The following is a 20,952-nucleotide window of genomic DNA, read 5'->3' as shown; positions in this document are numbered from 1 at the left end:
ACTGAACACAAATCAACTTTGTATAAACAGTTTAAAACGTTTTTTGAATGCATTTCTGTCATAAGCACATCAGACCTCTGCAAATAAATGGAGTTTATTCACAAAGCTGAATGAAATTGCATTTACACATAACAACTAACACACACAGGCTATTATTATTTTACCTCCCAAACGTCCCTGTAACTTTTCCATTATTTCTGGCCGTATTTCTTTTTGTTTATTATCCTAATGGATATGATGGCTATGTGAGATGTAATTTCAGTTCTCCCCATTCGCCTGCAAATCCCTCCTCAATTCACACAAATACTTTGCTTTTCTTTGTTTCTGTATCTCTTTTATCCCCTGGCAACATTTTTTTTTTTAGCTTACCTTTCTCTTTTTCACTTATGTAGCTTCTTACTGCACATAAAAGCATTGGCAGTCATTTAGTCTACTCTGTTTTTATGCACATGAATGGTCATACCTGAAGTGTTAGATGTTTACTCTGAACTTTGTGTTGCCACCCAAGTGTACTTTTATAGAAATTGTAAAACAAACTTGATACATTGAAGTGATTTATTTAGGTTTCTCAAAATAATACTTACAATAATCTATCCAAGGAGGCAGAAACGCTTTGAAATCAAACTGTTTCTTATACATGATGTGACCTGCCTCAACTTTATCCTAGCGATTTTTGTTAGTTTTTTACAAGGCAAAACACATCAGGAGAAACCGCATTCACATCAACCTTATGTTTACTGACTGCTAGTGGTTTGGTGAGTGAGCGACATGATGAGGTCACTGGTGATTGAATGTGTGTGGAATATATATACAGATATACATTTAGAGTCAAGACACTGAACATTTAAAAGAAAACAGATAAAACCATGAACCTCTTTGCATCTGCAACGATCTGCTTCGCTAGAAGTCCATTAACAAACTGGGCTCACTGTAAATACAAATCCTACATGTCAACGCATTGTCAAACAACTTTACATTTCATCACTTTTAAATATGGATTATTGACATTTGTATGCACAATTTTACCAGCATGAAGCAGATTAAGGCCACACAGTTAAAGTACACTGATTGCATATCGTTTGTAGTTACTATTCCATTAAAAAAGGTTAATGCTGCTCTGTATAAAGTTCAATGCATGGTTAATTTCTGCATGAAAACTCCATTAGTAAATGTCTGGCAGCTGGCTGTATTTCCTGTCCCAGTATCCAGCACAAAAGAGCCAGTCCTGGGAGTTGTTGTGGGGGTTTTGCCCCTGCTGAAACCACCTGAAAACCAAAAGAGAGACATCAGCATTCAGTTTGAGCTCCATTAAACTAAACACTTCTAACCAAAACCAGAGACTCATAATTCAAACAAATCAGGGAAATTGAGGAAGGAAGGGCGGGCATGCTTCATCACAAGGTTATGGTAATTTGCATGGAAGTTGGCTGTTTATGTTGTTTGTTTTGGACTAAAAAGGACTTTTATTGTTTTATCTTTGAAGCATAGAAGCAATAAGCAACAGGATTGGGGAAAAGGGACTCCTTTGGTGTTGGAGTATTTTAAATGAAGCTGTCATACTGTTGGAAGGGAGTGCAGATTAATCAAATTTCACTGATATTCTATCATATCAGAAAGCAGGACACAGTTATGTAGATTAGATTAACATTCAAATACAAGAGGCGTCTGGAAACTCTGAGGCTGCAAGCTCATGATCACATCACACATTAAAGGCACATCACTCAAACAGCGGGCAGCTCTGACCTTGGTCCCAGGGCAGGACTCCTTAACATCAAAGAGAGGATGCAACAGGAAAAGTCAGAAGAAGATAAAATTAAGATTTCACCAAAGCATTTCAAAGCACCAGAAACCGTATAGAAAGAGATAATGGAATTACAGCACTTTAAACAGAGGCTGCATATTTGTCCACAATGGAAACTGGATATAAAGCAAACACATTCTCCCCAGACGTCCAACTTTTCCTTTAAAGACAGAAACTTCTTGTGAAGTTAATAAACATACCGTACATGAATTCCAACTTATTTTAGCAGATTGAACAAATGGAAATCCATATGGATTCTTTAATAATATTACATATTAATTATTGCCATTTTATACACCGTCTGAAGGCCTGGAATAGGATTTTCTTTTAATGAAAAATGACTGCAATGACATTAATGTCACTTTGAAAACTTCCTGCACACATTGGCTGACCACTTAAAGGAGAGGAACACTTTGAGTTGTGCAGCCGCATCAACACACTCACCTCGTCTTCCACTCTTCATCAGATTTGGAGCGGTTTTTGCGAGCTGCTCGCTGTTTTTCCTCCAGCCTTTTCTTCTCCTCACTGGCAAGGTCTATTGGGTTAACAACATTGTAGAGTTTCAGATTACAGGGTGATTTATTTAATCTTCAGTACGGGTGTGATACCACTAATACTTGCCAATGTCACCGTTTTCCATAGCTCTAATGTCTGGCCTCAGCCTGCAGTCGGTCTGAGGGATCACTCCCTCCATCTCCTTGTGGAACTCATTGAGTTGCATTGCAAAGGAAGTGAAGCTGTACATCTGAAAATAAAGACCAATTTGGTATATTGGAACATTTCAAACACTGAACCACGTGCTTATTTTGAGACTGCACTGTAATTAAAGCTTATAGTGTTAATTAATCAGCGAGACCTCCACAGAGTTGGCCGGCCTGGGTGCGATTCTCCACAGCAGCTGGCTGCCAGGAATCATCTCCACAGTGTCTGCAGCTGGAGAGGGAACCTCTTCCTGATCCTCACTGCAACCCTGCAACACCACAAGTGACAAACCAATATCATGCTGTACTGCGAGGTTCACATATTAATCATGCGCTCTGAAAGATGTAATATTACAGTGTTTGTGATAAAGTTAATTATGGAGGTTAGCAAGACGCTCATGATATCATCAATTTATCTGTCTTCTAAAACACTGATATTTTCTATCAAACTGCATTGTTCCCATGATGAATCACAATGTTAGACCGATGTGATTCCCTGCAGTTCAGAAGGAAGCAGCTCGTACCGCTTTGCTGCTTTTTTTCTCCCCTGCCTTCTTGTCGTTTTTCTTATGTGCTTCGAAGGCGGCAGGGTCTACAACATAGATACACTCTGTCCACTTCCCATAGAGCGCACACAGCTTCTTTTTACTGCGAAACAAAAACACACACAAATGAATGCACATCAAACCCTCTCACACACATATCTCAAGGTTGCACTTTTTGGTCTTGTTGTTCTGAGTCATTATCTCTGTCGTGTTAGTAACAGCATGTCCTCCTTTTTTGATGAACCATCTATTCTTCTTTGACTCATTCTTTTGAACCCTATCTGCTTCAATAAATGACATGCAAGCTTTAGAGTTTAAGACAGTAAACGTTTTTTTCTGCCTAGGTCCCCCAAGAGCCAGTTTTCATGGTAATGGGTTGTTGCGTTTGTTGATTGATAATTAGCATGATTGTTTGATTTTGTAATGGTCTCTTTTAATGTTAATGTTTTCAGGAGAATGACCCCAGCTAATCAACCTTACTTTGTAGGTCCTGGTTTACAATTGAAGCGTATTTGAGCAGCTTTAAAACCCTTATTGAGTCATTGTTCTTTTATAATATGGAAGCATAAGGAAATATGTTTTAGAGGGCATCAGCCAGAACTTTATGCTGCAATATGTAAAAAAACAATCAATCAATCAAAGTTCATTCATAAAGCCCAATATGATATACACATTTTATATCTCATGGAGCTTTACAGTTTGTACAGAATACGACACTTTGTCTTTAGAAACTCAACAAAGTATTAACACAGATGAATGATTCAGTGTGTCCACTATGTTTCTCACCATTAAAAACTACAACAAAAAAGCTTTCACTAAAGACTTCTCATTACCTATTTACATTTTCTGAACACCATGTGTCAGCCGTACCTTTTATCCAGGATATATCCTTCAACCTTGTGCAGTTCTTTGCCAAAAAGACCACATGGTTTGAAATTCAGGCAGCACCTTTCACCAGTTCTAAATGAAAGAAAAGAGGAAAACAGCATGACCCTCTCACTCTCTTCTGAGTCACACAAAACTTCCTCATCTGCTGTGTGTATTTTCCTTTTTATGGTCAAACTTCCTCAAAATGTTTCTGTCTGAACTGGTTGTACTTGACAAATATGCACTCCACTTACTGATTGTGGACTTTGTTTTTCCCCCTACCTGTGATTGATCACCTCTACACTTCCATACTGCTCGATCCACAGCTGACCCACTATGATGTTGTGAACACAACATGTGGGGTTTGTCCATGTGTAGGCTTCATTGTACCTGGAGAAAAAACTCTGACTTAAAGGGAGAACTCTGCCTTTTTATACATCAGAGACTGTTTACAGGTGTTGGGGTTACAGGGAGTACAGCTGCATGTGTGGAAAAAAATGTTTGTTTTATAGATTTTTGTGCTTCAAAGGGTGCCGTGTGATGTCACTTGAGCGATCGTTATGAAGAACATTTTTCTCATCTCTGCTTCATGCTCTAGGCATCAAGCTCATTAGCAGCTACTAGCATTACTACGATTACATGTCTCAAATCTTCCGGTAAGACTAAATTGTCTGTGTTAAAGTTCCATTGTTGGTAATGAAGGTGCCAGGTTTTGAGTAATTACAAATATGTTATAGGAGTGCTTTGATTAATCAAAAGAGTAGTACTGTGTGACAAGTCTACAGAAAACCCATGAAGAAAACATAACAGTCACAATCTTTTTCCAGTAATCAGCATTACAGCTGCTGGTAATCTGATGTTTGCTTTTCAAAGAAGATTAAGAATTGATTGCTTTGTTATCTTTTTTTTAATTAGCTTACTTAGGCAGCTCCAGCGTGATGACACCTTTGGGCTCTGCTTCGACACTCTTGCCCCAGAACTTGAGTTTGGGGTAGATGGATCCATGAAACACAAAGTCTTGCTCCAGGCCCTCAGCATGGAAGGCGCTGACTGGAGGGTGGTGGCTCACCTGCTCCGATATGAGCCTGAAGCCCAGATCATCTCTGGAACAACGGGGGAGACAGCAAGCATCAAAGTGAGAAGAGGATGGTACTACAGTAAACACATTTAGGGCTCATGTATTTGGTAAATAGTAACAAGTACCCTTTGAAGCCACTTACCTAACAAGCTCATAGGTTTCTCCCAACAGAGGGTTGAAGGGTTTACCTGTCCGCTCCCACTGGGAGGCGACAGCAGACACTGCAAATGCCGCCACACACTGCCAAAAACAGATTCACACACTCCAAATTATACACACTGAACTCAAGGGTACTTTACATTTAAATGAAGCTGCTTTTAAGATAATTTTAGCATATTGCACATATCACAGAAGTCACAGGGCGTTCTACCTTCATCCTCTCTACAGAGTCAGGGAAGGTGTTTGCCTGGTGGATCAGGTAAGTGTGCTCCATGTACTCCGTCAGACGCTGCAGGAAGCTGAGTGGTTCATTGAAAATCACTGGCATGGTAATTTTGGACAGTTCCTAAAATAGACATGAAGAGGTATAACCACATTCTTCATTATATAGACATATACATCAAATGCAATATTGAATGGAAAGTAACTCTTAATTACAAAGTAAAAACAAGCTAAAATTAATAATTTAGGGTGGAAAATAAAACCCACTGAGGATAATAATACAAAAATAGGTGAAACGGTAATATATAAAGTATACATAAATCAAGTAAAATAACCCCCAAAAATGTCTTCGGTTTCAGTCTGAGAGATTTATTTTAATCTTCTTTTAAAATATATATCAAGAGGGCTTCCCCTATTTATCTATAGTATGTTCCATTGCTTAAGGATGTTATTAACAAAGGCTGCATCCATGATTTCCTTTCAAATGTTGGAGTCAAACTGTAAACAATGGAGTTATCCATTTAGCCAGATAATCTCCTAAGGACATTGTATAATTAATCAACTCTAAATGTCACAGGAAAAAGTTCAGAGCAGCTCGAACTCGAGTAATGTGCTCCGTCCTTGTGGCTCTGGTTAAAAGCTGTGCTGCAGAGTTTTGAATGAGCTCAAGTCTCTCTGTGGATTTTTGAAGTGGAAGTGAAGGACCAGGTTTTTGTTTAAACAAAAAAGTGTAAATGAACATTAATTGTTTAAGGGCCAGGAGAATATTGATCTTCAAACACGCTGTAGTACTTTTCATACGCCATTTGTGCAGTATCCCAAATATGGCCTTTAATATTTAATATTATTTACATTCATTTAATTTCATTTAATCAGAAAATGAATAAATCTAAAACTAAATGTTGTTTTTGGATGGGTAAGAAGTTAGTTGATAAAACAGTGTATTGTGTAAAAGTGTGTCCATCGTGTGTTTTGAGTGTTTTGTGATTAATAATTTAAAAACTTCACATTTAACCTTGAACAAAAATGCATAAACATCCCCTTTTAGCACGATAAGAGGGTTATTAACAATAATAGGTTTATGACATTCCATATAAGGATTATGGTGCTTGAACTCTTTCGTGGTCTAATCTGGGAGTAAAGAAAAGTACAAAGTTATGCCTAAACTGGTTCTCAAATTTCATCTAAAAAAGTGAATGCAAGCATAGCAACATGCTACCAATCATAATGCTTAAACGTTTATGTTTAGCAGGTACATTTTTTTACATGTTCACTTTATAAACTTGCAATGGCAAATTTGAGGCAGCAGGAACCAGTTGTGAACACTATTTACCACCCCCTTTGAAGTTGCTTGAGTAGTTGCTTATTTACAAGTCTAATAGTTACGGAGAGACACTATTAGACATTTAGAGTCGTGTTTCTCCACCTATTTTAGTCCAATATTCACTCTGTTTTAGTTCTGCTTTTGGTCTCCTCCTGAGGGAAATGTGTGTCTCTTTAACAGTGCAATGCTCCACTATGTTCACCAGTTCTGAGTCACTAACTTTCTACAGTTTTGAGTTTGGCAGGTTGTGCATAGAAAGTTTATAAAGAAAATACAGCTAGCATGGCTATAAAAAAAGATACATGAACATCATTCTCACCATTCCAATGCAGTTCCTCAGGATACTCCAGATACTGAAGTCATTTCTTGAAAACATCGGTGCAGGTAACCTAGTCCTAGAATAAGACACACAGCTGTATTTAAGGTTGATAAAATACATTGACTTTGTGCTAGCACTCTAAAATGATACACTTTTCATTAGAGTAAATGCTGCAGACATATAATAGCTGCAGGCGTCATATCTTATTCAAATGAATATAGTCCACATAAGCCTGTAATGTATTGTGTGTCAAACTGGAACAAAGCCCAGAGGGACAATAAACACGGGTATCAATGTTCGTAAACAGCCTTCCAAATCATCCATCAGCAGGAGAGACAAAGCAGATCCACCAGGTCATACCATCTTAAACAGGCTCACAAATTGAAGCACATAAGCCATGTCAAAATATATCAAGAAGGGTAAATATAATAATGCTGTTGGAATCCATCCAAATATTGTGAACTGTAGACCTACTCTTGCGCTGCCTTGGGGGATTAGCCCACATGGGATCACACAGCAGACTGATAATTGCATTACTCTGTGACCTTATCAATTTTTAACAGCTCCAACACACAGAGCTCAGTTCTTTCAGTACAACTCTTTCTTTTTCCTTTATCAGGGTGGCTCCTAAATTATTCACTCTACGAAGTGAAAAGACCCGAGGAAGGACGTTTAAAATGGAAAAACAAAGAGAAAACTTTAGCAAGAGGTTGGAAAATAAAACATGTTATATTAATGAAATACTACAGGAATAAATACATCGCAGCAATGACACTCTGTTATGAATGGACATGAGAAACTACAGGGGCATGCCGCACCGCTGACCTGTGCTTTGTGATCCCGTTGGGTTGAGTCTCGTCCTTGTCGCCATGGTGATCCTCCTGCAACATGCCGGTGGGGCTGTTGCAAGGGCTGCTCAATAACATAACAGAACCTTCGTCCTCGTCGTTGTCGTCCTCAAAGGAGCGGCTGGCCACCGTCTCAAAACCGCTCAGGGAGATCTCCGAGCCAGATTCTGCGATGGAGACAATTCATCCACTGTTAGTATTGGTAGTAAAGGAGGTGGTTAAATTAACTGTTAAAGTACATATGATCAAATTGTGTCTATCAAACAGCGGATAGAATAACACATTTTGTCAGTACCTGTGGATATATTTTATGGTCTGAAAATAAAGCCACGCCGCATGATAGCTATTGAACATAAACAGATCCAATCATTTTTCAGGTAATCCATAAAAATAAACTGTATTTGGCGTTATTCCAGGGTTGTGTGTCTGGTGTGTGTGGCGTCTTGTACTCTCCACATCTTGCCTGCCCCCAGCAGTGCTCTCCTGAAATTTTACTGTACTTTTTTTTCTTGCAATCCTTCTTTTGCACATTTTTTAAAATCTGGGTCATCCACTCCAGAAACTTTCCTTGGAGACTTCTTAGGAATTTCAGTGGTTGTGTATTCAGCCAAAAAAATCTGTGTGAGATGAAACAGGGCTTACACTCTGTCTACTACAGAGCAGTGACAAGTTTTTCGATTTTTATCAGGCCTCTTAGAGTCAGCAACAAGCAAATCTAAGGGAAGGTCTGTGTTAAAAAAAAATATGGTGGTAGTTATTCTTTATCAGATTTTTAAAACGTTGTAGTGAAGTAAATGTCTTTTTCTACATAAATGCAAAATGTACTTGACTTATATCTAAATTGGCATCTACACTGCCCGGCCAAAAAAAGGTCACACTCTAATATTCGTTGGACCGCCTTTAGCTTTGATTGCGGCACGCATTCTCTGTGGCATCGTTTCCACAAGCTTCTGCAATGTCACAACATTTATTTCTGTCTTGCATTAAGTTTTCTCCAAGATCTTGTATTGATGACGGGAGATTCGGACCACTGCGCAAAGTCTTCTCCAGCACATCCCAAAGATTCTCAATCGGGTTCGGGTCTGGACTCTGTGGTGGCCAATCCATGTGTGAAAATGATGTCTCATGCTCCCTGAACCACTCTTTCACAATTTGAGCCCGATGGATCCGGGCATTGTCATCTTGGAACATGCCCGTGCCATCAGGGAATAAAACATCCATTGATGGAATAACCTGGTCCTTCAGTATATTCAGGTAGTCAGCTGACCTCATTCTTTGTGCACATAACGTTGCTGAACCTAGACCAGACCAACTGCAGCAACCCCAGATCATAGCACTGCCCCCCCACAGGCTTGTGACCTTTTTTTTGGCCAGGCAGTGTATGTGGTATCTGGTGTCTGTGATTGTGAGACATGGGGAAACATTAAAATGGACATGTTGTCACGATTCATTGATTCCTTATTATCGTTATTTATAGTTATAATTCAACTGTTTGTGGAATGTCATATAAATTAACAAAATTATGTATTAATTATTATTCACAAAGTAATCATTCAGTCATGCTCTTCAACATTAAATGCATATCGCCGATGCAGATAAGCTTTCACTCAACAATAGCATCAAATTAGAAAACTGTTACAGATGAAGATTGAATACCTAAAGAAAAGAACACACTTCTGTAACATCTGCTGTGACGTAGCCATTTTTAAAACAATCCTGTAGTCAGTTTCAATTGTAACAACACCATGCAGGTTTCTCACACCACAAAAACACTCAATCATGTGAAAAGGCTTCAAGTTATTTCAACACAACCAGGCAACACTTGCGCTTACGTCACGCTTGAGGAGCTGCAAACCAAATACCGTCAGGAAAAAAGTATTCCAGTGTCCTACAGGTGAATGACAGAGCACCGAGTGTGAGCGGGAGCTTGTCACAGAATCTCTGAGCGTGTTTGATAACTTGTCAACTCACCAGACACGGCGTCGTGGAACTCATCCTCGCTGAGGGCACTCCGCGGTGAAGATCCCTTGACGACGGATTGCTCAAGTTTGTGGTGCTCAGTGGCGAGAGTCTGCAGCGCTTCAGAGAGGATCTTATTCTTCTCTACCTCCTGCTCCAATTTCAGACTGCGCACCTGAGCTCCCCACACACAAACACAAACACACACAGCAACAAAAAGAGATCATTTAATCACTCATAGGAAAATTCTATGTTTTTTATGCCTATTAACATTTTATTCTGACTCATTCAGAATGTGTGTGACTATGAAACCAGCTGTGATGCAAATAAACAGCCCGTTGACTGACTGATCCTCCCTTCTGCACCATGCTGTCATTATCAGACCCACAGCGAGAGACGGAGATGGAGCTCAGAGGGACGGGCCACGTTTATCTGTAATGGAGGACAGCTGCCTTGATGCCGCCTTCTCAAATAGCCTGCCGGAGAACCTGATTCCCGTGAAGGAGAGGGGCTCACATGACAGGTAATGGACTCAGATATAAACCATTGGCCAACCTCCCTTGTACACAACACATTAGTGTTGATTATATGGATATGTGCTCTTTTTCTCAGCTGCACCTTTCTGAAAAGATGTTCTCACTGATCATGTGTGAATATTAAGTGCAGAGCACAAAAGAGGCAAGGTTTTACTTTGGACTGTCAAAGAAACAAACAAGGGAAAATAGATGGTGTTTTTATCCTCCACAAGAAGGTAACCATGGTCAGAGTGAAGTTGGGAGAATGTGCTATGTTATGACAGACTTCGATCACTGGCCATTATTGTGATGTACTGAACTTTAAAGAGGATATTCCTGCTACTTGACACCTACTCAGGTGCTCCAAAGTGCAAACAGGCGCTGCAGGTGGTGGAAGGGATTCTGTATATTTCATCCACAGACCCCGTGTTTCATTCACACTGCAAACCATCATGGGTAAACCGACACATACAGTGCAAGATTGAGTTCCTCCTATAGAGACCAGGCCTATTCATGATGAGATCCTGTGAGCCTTTTATCGTGCGCTCTGCCTCTGCAGATCGCAGTTCAAAAGACTGCACAGCTGAGAGCTGCAGGCCCGGCCCAGGTGTAAGCCCTGAAAGCGCTGGACTGGCTGTTAAACTGAGAACATTCAAATGTTTGTTGGCAGCCACTGTGACATCCGGTCCCTTATAAACACCCCAGAGATATCAAACTATCTGTTTTGTGAGATGAAGCTGTGTTAGTCAGCGTGTGAGTGTGAGTGTGAGGAGAAAAAAGGAGGGAAAAAAGATTGTAACTCAGACTGACTTCTACTGCTTAAAAATGCAGGCTTTGGTAATTAACAATTCTGTCCATGTCTTTGTTTTTTTTACAGCTGAATGGGGTGTATTAAAAAAACAAGTGAATCTGTGAATTATCATGTGAAGGTGAACACCCCTTGATTTACATAATCAACAACTCAAGTGTGCATTCATTACTGCATTCAAATACATCAAAGGAAGGATCACTACCACATATCAGAACCATCAGAGGGGCGCACACAGTGTCTAATTATCACTCTGGTGTGACGTTAAGGGAGAACTCTGCTTCAATGAACCAAAACTGTGATTGGCCATTATTATGGCGAAATTAAAATGAAAAACATTGTTACTTTATAGATTTTGGCAAACCAAGTTTTGTGTTTCAGTCTACCAAATTGAGATATTAAACCAGATTATGATGAAAATCAGACAAGGGCTCTTGATTTTCCTTTACATATAAGTTCTATATATTCAGCTGCAGCACACTGATTTCTTGAAGTATTTATTTATGAATCATCCAATCATATAAACTAACTTCCAACACTGTTTTTTGGTCAAATTTCGACAAATCATTGTTTGACTTCATGTTTATGGACAGTGTATTCCAATACAAATTAATGTAAGGCTTAAAAAAATTACAGTATCCAATAAAACTACCTACTTCGATCTTTTATTGTACAAATATCACTACACCTCAGGATGCAAGAGCCTCATAGACTAGCATCCAGACATAGTTTTATTATGTGAACCATCAGGTAAACGCTGGGTTTCGTCAAGTGTTACATAAATAAAGTTTTAGATTATGACAGAATTGATGTACAGGGTTGGCGCTTGTTGTGAGCAGTAATCTGTGCAATCTATTTTCTCTCTTGCTGAGATGTAATCTATCCACTGAATCCTTCCATTATAATCAAATCCATTGAATCACACACAAAGAAACCCCATCTGACAGCCTTAAACCACTGCACTCCACTGAGCTGCTTTTATAAGGAGGTGTGAATAGTGCTGACGCTTTCTTATGTAGCATGTTCTGTTTTACATTTTGTTCCTAAAAAATCCTCACCATAAGGCTGAGGGCCACATCCATAAGGACTCTCCTCATTACAGTATTTATAGTGTAATATAAAATAAAATGTATTGATATTAATTTCTTGATTACAAAAAGAATCAAATCTAATTAATCTCTGATTTATTGAGGTTTTATATTTGTAATTTTTGCCTCTGTTTACATGCTTTAATGTTCGAAAAATTCTTTATTTTTCTCATACTGCCTCTGCAGCAGTATGAGTATGCACCTCTTTTCACCCTCTGTCTAAAACCAGAGCCCAGTCTGCTCGGATTGGTTAGCTGGCTGACTCTGTTGTGATTGGTCAACCGCGTAGAGATGTCCCGCCCCTTAGCTTATCACAAACAATGTGTGGGAGCGCTCGCAAATAGAAGCTTGAGTGTTATATAGTGATGTAACTATGTTATGGAATAAGCTAAAGGACTGAAATGGAGATGCCTTTGCAGATCATTTAGGTACACAAAAACCTGACTATTTAACAGGCATTCAAACATAGACATTTTTTTTACAGAGGTAGCTGACACTTACCCCTTCCTGTCTGGAGAGGAGGCTGAGACAGACACTCAGACTGGAGCTGGTCTCGCTGGACAACTCACAGATTTCTTGTAATTTCTGCGTTACTGCGGGTGGAATCCCAGAGGGGAAAACTGCAACAATAAAAGAGCATTGGCCCAAAGTAATGAGTGATATTAAAAAGTCAAACAGTAGAAGTAGCTCATATGAAGTTCCAATTTTAAAGTGTTGTCAAGCTTGCAGAAAAGCTACAGATAACAAGCACAACAAGCCTCAGAAACAGACTCTTACAGCCTCTCAGTTATGAGGACATTATTTCATCAATACATTGAATCTAAATCAGCTTGATGATGCTTGTCGTTTTTAATCACAAGGCTTCCTTTAACACTTCTCTTTCTTATCTGTGAGGTTTCTTCTGTGTTAGATATATAATAATATATATAGAAACAATAAAATAACAGGTTATACTTTCTGCCAGCCCATCATTTTTCAGCAGGGACAGGAAAGCCTCCACCTCCTTCTCCAGTTTCTTCTGGCTGGCCTCCGCTGCCTGGTTTCATAGAGATGAGACACCAGATGAACAAAAGCAACGCAGAGAGGGTGGCTTTCCAGTTCAGCGAACACTCTACGGATCATTATTCCGACATGGTAATTATGGATTTCATTTTTTTTACAGCCACCTGTAGTGAGTTTGTTAACTCGCCGAGTGACATCACTTGCTCCCCCTCCTCCTCGCCCTCGCTGCCCTGCTCCTGGGAGCAGTAGTGTGTGCTGTACGCCGAGTGCTCCTCCAGTGTCTCTAACCATGCCTGAGAAACAAAAAACAGATTTTTCTTTTAGGGTTCGTCATCAAAATCAAACATGTTGTCTGTAGATAGGAGTGAGTGGGATATTGACGTTGAAAGTTTTCACTTTTCTGATAACAAGTCTAACAACAGATATATGTTACTGGTCAAAATAACAGGCACTCTCCAGGACTTCTGAACGTATAATATGAAAAATTAGGTGGATTGTGAATAAAACCTAATTTTGAGAATTCCTGTCTGTTTGAATCAAAAGGCTCTCAAGGTTTTTAAGTCTTTTCAGCAAAATCCTAAGATTTTTTGTTGGGCCCATCAAAGCTATTTATGTATATCATTAAATCACAGTGGCAAAAATCACACCCAATATCTAAACAATGGAAACACAGCAATTAACATCCAGTTGCAAGAAATGAATCAAAGCATTTTTATATGTGCAAAATCTTCATTTTCTTTCCGTTTGATTTATTGGTTTGGTAACATTAAATTAGAATCAATTTTAATGTGACGCTTCCTAATTAGTATTACTTACAGCTTCTTAACCACAACTACAGTGATTATGCAGCATAGTGTACACGGGAACAGAATCAAATCTGCTGTCTGTAATGATAGCAGAGCTGAATACACACACAAAACAATCAGTAATAATTGAGAGGCAACCTAAATTGTGTCCTGAAAGAAAAAAGTCTGCAGCTCTGGAAAATAAGCCATTTGCTGGATATGAACAGGGAGTGGATTTATTAATTTAGTACTGACAGACAGTGTCCCTCATCTGAATTTCAAGTTTTTATTCTGGTGACAGGAGCTGCAACTGAAAGTGTGCATTAGGTTATGGAGATGTCATGCAATCCATTATTCATTAGCGTTTGGGAGAGTGCCAAAAGACAAAAGTACACAATGACATGGTATTTAATTTCTCAATATTTATGAATCACCAATTTAAATCAAGTCCCCTCAGCTTTGTTTTAACCTCAAGTCTAACGCTGTGACAGTAGGCATCGATGTTATAAACAGTGGAAACTGTAATAATAAAAAAAGTGGATAATGTGCTCCTACTTAATAGAAATATACAAATCAATGTCTTACCTACTATTTTAATGCATGATATTTGGGAACATCCAGCTATTTAGCTGGACATTTATCAATATTAGACAAGAAAACCTTTTGTGACATCAAAGATTTCTACTGACAGATTTTGTCACGATATAATTATGTTTGAGAGACTACGCAACATAAAGCAAGGATAAATCCTTTACAATTATTGCATTAAATAAGAAACATGTATACAAATCTTGAAAGCAGCCAGAGCAGAAATCACACTCACTTTTCTCGTTGCCTCTGGGTCGTTTTTGGGTGACACTTTGAAGTGATGCACGCTGTCATCAAAGCATTTGAGAGTAAAAAAACAGCTGTCTTTGGCTCGGAACTACAACAGAGAATATCAAAAACATTCCCTTTAGCCAAAGTTATAATCACACAACGGTATAATATGTAATTCTTAAATGTTGTCATACCAAACACTGCGCATTTGTGAGGGATTTGCAGCCTTGTCTTCTGACATTATCAGCAGCATCTGACCTTCAAATGAAGGAGATAGAGGTGAGGTATTTGCTTTTGCAGGATGACTTTGGTTGATACCTGACACATTTATAATGATGGTTCAGATTCCTTTTCAATTCTTTTACTTTGCTTACTTTCAGCAACTTTTTTATCAAAATTTTACAGCACTTCCAATTATCTTGTGCTGACATACTTTCAAATTGATTCAAGGAGCACAGCCAAATTAAGAGATGCCACCTACTGTTTTGAGTACCAGGATATAACCCCATCTTGAAGGACGACCCAGTACGAGCGCCAGCCAAAAAATCTGGAGCTCTGTGAGAGAAGAATCAAGGCTCTGATTTTCATTGATTTCTATTTTTGTTCTTCTTTTCTCACTTCAATGGTGGCTGAGAGGGAGTTCAGCACTATACCTTACCTTCCAGAGGAGTCCCTCAAACTTTTTGACATGTCGGGTCATTCCCTGCAAGGACCACAGATGACAAACATGAAAGAAGTAAAAAAACAAACAAAGACCAACACAAAGTGGACGATTGTCAGCTGAGCACTCACTCGATTAACGTTGCTTTCAAGGACCAGCTTCATTGCGATGTCACTAGCCAGGTCAAACACTGTCTGTCCTGGGAGTTGTGCCAGCACAAAACAAGAGGCTTTAGTATAACAGAACACATTTATACAACTGAAAAAATGACTGATTTCATGATATTTAAGGGTTAACGACATCTGTTTACATCCAAACCATCCCCAGCTTTAACAGTTTTTACATTTTGTTAATAACGTTCAAATAAAGAAAATTAGCCAGAGTGGTTTTTTTTTTATTATTTGAGGTCAAACAAACTTTCTACTTAATCAGTCAGTTGCTATTCCGGTTTGGGTGAAGGACCTTGTGAAATTAGTGATAATTGTCTTTCACTTAACACCATAGTGAATATTTTTTTAGTAAAAGCAGCAATTTTAAAGGCAGTTGAGATACGTGTTTTTTAAATGATGATCTAGATTTTCTTACTGATATTCTTTTATAAATGATTGACATTTCTTTTTGCCTTTTAATGTGCCTATCCATCTGTGTGGTGAATGTGTGTGCTCAGAGGAATCAGACACAGAGCAAAGCTGTATCAGGTTTTTTGCTAAGAGTATTTTCTGCTGGATTACTCGCTGGTAAGATCAGTTCCTTGTTTCTTTTGATCTTGCCATGTGGGGAATATAGAATATATCAAGTTGTATCCTTTAAAGACAGGGGGGCTTTTGAGTCTTACCTTTCTTGTTTTTGATGTTGGGGCTTGCTCCACTTTTGAGCAGCTTCAGGGCACACTGCCTCTGGCCTCGATAGGCTGCAGAGTGCAGTGGAGTGTTACCCAGCAGATCTGTGCAATTGATATCTGGGGTCTTCTTCCTGCTGAGCTGCAGCGAACACACACAAGAAAAACAGATGGGTTGTCTGGTGTTAAAAGTCCTGCAGGTATATTATTTTGCTGAGAACTGAAGCCCACTCTTCTTCCTCTGTGTCTAAAAGCCAAAGGTATAATAAGGATGTTTTGAAGTTGTTTGAGGTGCTTATCACCAGTAGTTGTATAACCTACAGTGGATGGTGGTTGGCATGCCTCAAGGAAGCAAATATACTGAGGCCGTCAGTGGCAGCAGAAAAACATATTTTAGCAATCTGAAAAGAGGCCCACCTAAAGAAATCAATAACTATTTAAATGTAAGATATATTATGAATATTGCCGGCAACCATCTACTGTGGGTTTTACACTGATTGAATCCGAATCAGAATCAGAAATCCTTTATTAGTCCCAAAGCGGGGAAATATGAGGACCTCATACAAACCTGCTTAAAACAAATACTAACCATCCCTTTAAGGCTTAAGGCCGTCATCCATCTTCTGGCACATGTTACAAATACCCTTTTTTTCTACTGGCTTATTTAATGTCAGTTACATTTAAAGGGCATAGTCATCCGATACTTGTTTAGACTTGTAAATGTGTGAGGCAGTTTGAGAGTGTATACTGTAACACCCTAACATGCTCACAGTGACTAACACATTGATGGACTGAAATTGCCATTCCTATTAGATGTTAAGAAATATAGCACCCAGGAACAGGATTTTCATTCCACAATATTGACTGCAAAAACTGTCTTAATTAAGCTGAGGACATTCCACACTAGTAGTGGTGTTCCAGAATTTCCTTTCCTATTTCTGGTTGTATTAGATCAGTTATCAGCATGTTGCACAAACCAGCTGAGTTAGAGTTGAAAGCTCTCCTTCTCGTGCAGCTTCCAAAAGCTCCTCCTCCAGTTTCCTCTCCTCTGTTCTCTCCGCCGCTGATATCAATAAAACAATTTACAAGAAGAAAGGCAGCATGATTTAACAATATATACAGTATTTAAACAACTTCATTAAATACATATCAAAACACTTAACATAGAGATTCATCAATAAATGTTTTCAGAAAATTAGATGACAGTGTGTCTGTCTCACCTTCCAACATGCTTCTGATCTCTGCATTTTGAGTGACATCTTTGGGAATCTGTGCTGTCCCATTGATGACAGTAGCGCATGCATCATAGTGGAGCAGCAGCATGACAACCTCCTGGTCAATACGTGATTGGTTTATTTATTGATTGATTCGTTGAATGAATGGATGAATAATTGCATGCATGCACCAAACCATACTTATCAATAGAGAATAAAAACAGTAGAAAGAGGGAATAAGGTACCTTTCTTCCTGTGAAGGCAGCTTTGTGCAGCGGTGTATCTCCCACATTGTTCGGCAAGTTAACATCTGCCCCTGCCTTCAGAAAGTGAAAACACACAGGCAACACACATACTTGTTACCCATTCAAACATTCAAAATCTAAAGCAAGAATTGTTTTAAACACCTACCTTTAATAATTCCTCCACCACATTTTTGTGACCAAAGTAACAGGCCAAGTGAAGAGGCGTCCATCCAAGGTTAGATTTTCTTTTACCTGATAAAACAACATACTGTTTTAAACCAAAAATCGTGACTAATAGTGTTCCATAAAGTGTGACTCGTGTACCTCTGCAGTTTATATTGATCTGCGTCTCTTCCTTTATCTTGGACATAAGGAGCCTCTGAATCCCGGCTAGATCTCCGTTCCGAGCGAAACTCAGGAACTGCTCCTCTGGCTCCAGCTCCTCCATGGACCCTTGCAGAGGAAAGAACAGCACAAAGAGATGCTTTATGTTTCTGAGATTCAACTGTACATAAGAAGATGCTTTCAGAATGACACGTGCAAAGAGTCTCTGAAAAGAGATCTACTAGCATTAGAAAGGCCATGCTTATTACTCATTAGGAGCTAAATAGCAAGAAGATTCAGGAGCCTGTAGGTTATTCTATGGAGGAAACATCTGAATGATTTTGTTACTTCAAAACAATTACGCAAAAGAAAAACAATATCCTTTCTTGTGTTACTTTCATAAAGTAAAGGGACTCACAAGAAAAATACAAAGGTATAAGGTCTACAGCTGCAGTTAAAATTGTATTACTCACCTCTTCCAAACACCACACCTAAGTTTTGGAACCTAGGCTTTTGGCTAAAATGTGTGTGTGTCTCCAAACCAAAGCCAGTCAATGTGACAGCATCAGGTCAGGGAGCTTTTGAGTACTCTCTCTGAAAAGTAAACTGTACTTGATGAGTAAAAGCACTTGATCACTTTGAAAGAGACTCTTCAAACCTTTTGACTGGTTATATGAAATAATAAGTCGTCATCTCACTTTGTTTAGGGCATGTGATGACGAAAGCCACCACAGCCTGTTTTGCGATACAGTGAGTAAAAAACAACTGTCATAAATATTACACAACATGGTCATCAGACTAGCTGCTCAGGAAGGAAACCTCTCTTTCCCCTTTATACAGTCTAACTACACATGACCATATTTGCAGTTAAGGGTTGGTATGCAGAGACAAGACAACGCACGGTTTATGAAATGTCATGGAATGTCATGTGGCTATGACGAAGAATAAATTAACAGCATCGCCATCAGATGATAAAAAAGACGTCTGCATAAAGTGTGCTTGGCTGGCACTCAAACAGGTTTACCTGGGATAGGAAAGCATGTGACACTAACAGTTACTAAGCCTGTCTTTCTACCATACACTTGCAAACACCTGTGCACTTTAGTAACAGCATTACTGGAGTTTATGCAGAGCTTGATCTCCCATTCTTAATGTTTAAAATCACCTATTTATATGAATGTATTATATCTGGTTTCTCATTTCCCATCTTCAACATCTTTTTTTAAAATTATTTTAATAAACCAAAAATAGTTGAAGGCTATTTTAAAAAGAAAAAAAAAATGCACTTGTTATTTGGTTTTTTGACAGTCGGTCTGGAAAACACCCAATTTGAATACATCGCCTTGGGCTTTTTCACATTGCATGCTAAAATACCTTTTGCTTTTTATTCCACCACTTGTTAAAATGCAAAGACCCTTCATTTATTTGCGAGCTGTACAAGTTACTTTTTAGATAAATAATTACCATTAAAAACAAACTACAAGCATATAACACGGCTTTGCTTTCCCAGATGGCTTAGTCAACATACTATAAATAGACTCATAATAGTTTGGGGACGTGAACTCTAGACATGTTTTATAAATAATGTTTTGTCTAGCTCAAATCAAAACAGTTGTAGGCTAAATGTGTGAATTGTAATATAGCTTCAAGTCATGTTACCAGGTGACATGAAACCAGCGGATGTGTCCTACAGCTAATAATCATTGTTCGAGGGAGTGATCCTTCAGTTATGTGTAATTACTAATAACACACTGTAAACTAACTTAGTTCCAAGAACAAGTCATGCTGCAAACATACTTTGATAAATTATGTTAGGAGTATGTACTTAAAGTAGAGAAAGTAGAAAACGTGTCCCCTTTGACTGTTATAGTATGGTAATAAAATGTTTAATTAGTATTACTCATGTGCATTTTGAGCTTTTAACTGTTGATTGTTTTCATTGTTGGTTAAACTAACTTAATTTTTTCACCCTTACCTTTTTTATTGTTTGCAAACATTTTTTAAATATTGTCACAAAGAGACATTATCACAATTCTTGTTGTGTACAACCAACTGAAATTGTATTATAAACTACATAAACAATTATTTAAGCAATCCATAGGAAAATCAGCATTTGTTCACAGTTGGAGACATGATTTCTATATAAAAATAAAAAAACATAATTAATAAAAAAAAGTAGTTCCTATAGGCAAACTTCTCATGTGTTTGTGAAGTAACTTAAAGCTGTTATATAAATATGGTGAGGTAAAACAATAATATCTTCCCCTCTGAAATGCAAGTGAGGTAGAAGTACAAAGTGACATGAAAAGAATTGAGCAAAGGAATGTAGGCTACATTTGTTTATTTACATTCCCCTTCAGCAAATCATGAAAAGTAAACAGGAATATCAGACACTTACTGCTGTTTCTGTTCCAGAAGTCAAATCCTCAGCCCCCACACAGGCCCTCTGTGGAGCTGCATGTGATGTCTTAAGCCCCCCTGAGCTGTTTCCTGCTGCTGGCCTGCAGCACACAGACTCCGACACATCACACTGAACACACTGTCACTCACACATTTCACATGATCTTCTTCAACCGACACCGAGCTGACTGATGGCGAAACAGCTGTCTGTCTGTGTCACACATCCACCGCTGTTTTCTGTTTACACTGGCATCAGCTGATCTCTTCAAAGCGGAACTCACCCGTGAACGCAATAAACCTTTCAAAATAAAAGCACTACTCGTTTTCCTAAACGCTGAATACATTTTCAAGTGACATTTGAATGAATAGTTCTTTAATACAAAATGAGCAATTCAAAAGTGTTGATTTACAAGAGAACAGAATAACTCTT

At 38.6% G+C, this 20,952-nt stretch overlaps 1 protein-coding gene across 2 annotated transcripts; it reads right to left on the bottom strand.

Annotated features, from left to right (window-relative positions):
• Positions 1–541: 541 nt before the first annotated feature.
• Positions 542–20,775, bottom strand: osbpl1a (oxysterol binding protein-like 1A). 2 transcript variants are annotated; one of them, XM_063891516.1, is made up of 29 exons: positions 20,521–20,775; positions 18,123–18,251; positions 17,965–18,050; positions 17,799–17,873; positions 17,560–17,671; positions 17,317–17,402; positions 16,337–16,481; positions 15,633–15,700; positions 15,499–15,543; positions 15,322–15,395; positions 15,035–15,098; positions 14,845–14,946; positions 13,401–13,529; positions 13,189–13,270; positions 12,736–12,854; positions 9,836–9,998; positions 7,842–8,031; positions 7,017–7,092; positions 5,363–5,497; positions 5,135–5,232; positions 4,835–5,017; positions 4,197–4,304; positions 3,918–4,007; positions 3,027–3,150; positions 2,658–2,771; positions 2,423–2,546; positions 2,246–2,336; positions 1,744–1,764; positions 542–1,265 (listed from the first exon to the last, which is right to left on the bottom strand). In XM_063891516.1, exons 2-29 carry the CDS (start codon positions 18,244–18,246, stop codon positions 1,163–1,165), a joined length of 2,931 nt encoding a protein of 976 aa, XP_063747586.1. In that variant the 5' UTR covers positions 18,247–18,251; positions 20,521–20,775; the 3' UTR covers positions 542–1,162. The 2 variants fall into 2 exon arrangements, with proteins under 2 accessions (XP_063747586.1, XP_063747587.1); XM_063891517.1 differs by lacking the exon at positions 1,744–1,764 and having other exon boundaries at positions 20,521–20,774.
• Between the last annotated feature and the right edge of the window lie 177 nt (positions 20,776–20,952).

Source organism: Eleginops maclovinus, chromosome 9 (assembly GCF_036324505.1).
Source record: "Eleginops maclovinus isolate JMC-PN-2008 ecotype Puerto Natales chromosome 9, JC_Emac_rtc_rv5, whole genome shotgun sequence".
NCBI classification, from domain to species: domain Eukaryota; kingdom Metazoa; phylum Chordata; class Actinopteri; order Perciformes; family Eleginopidae; genus Eleginops; species Eleginops maclovinus.
This window is presented reverse-complemented; position numbering and strand designations above follow the sequence as displayed.

Bases quoted from the DNA above. Each gene is read 5' to 3' on its own strand.
- osbpl1a (XM_063891516.1), bottom strand. From the start codon at position 18,246: ATGGAGGAGCTGGAGCCAGAGGAGCAGTTCCTGAGTTTCGCTCGGAAC. The intron at 15,701-16,336 runs GTAAGACTCAAA...CACAACTCCCAG, and splicing joins CAACATCAAAAACAAGAAAG to GACAGACAGTGTTTGACCTG. The intron at 5,498-7,016 runs GTGAGAATGATG...TGTCTATTTTAG, and splicing joins TGAGGAACTGCATTGGAATG to GAACTGTCCAAAATTACCAT.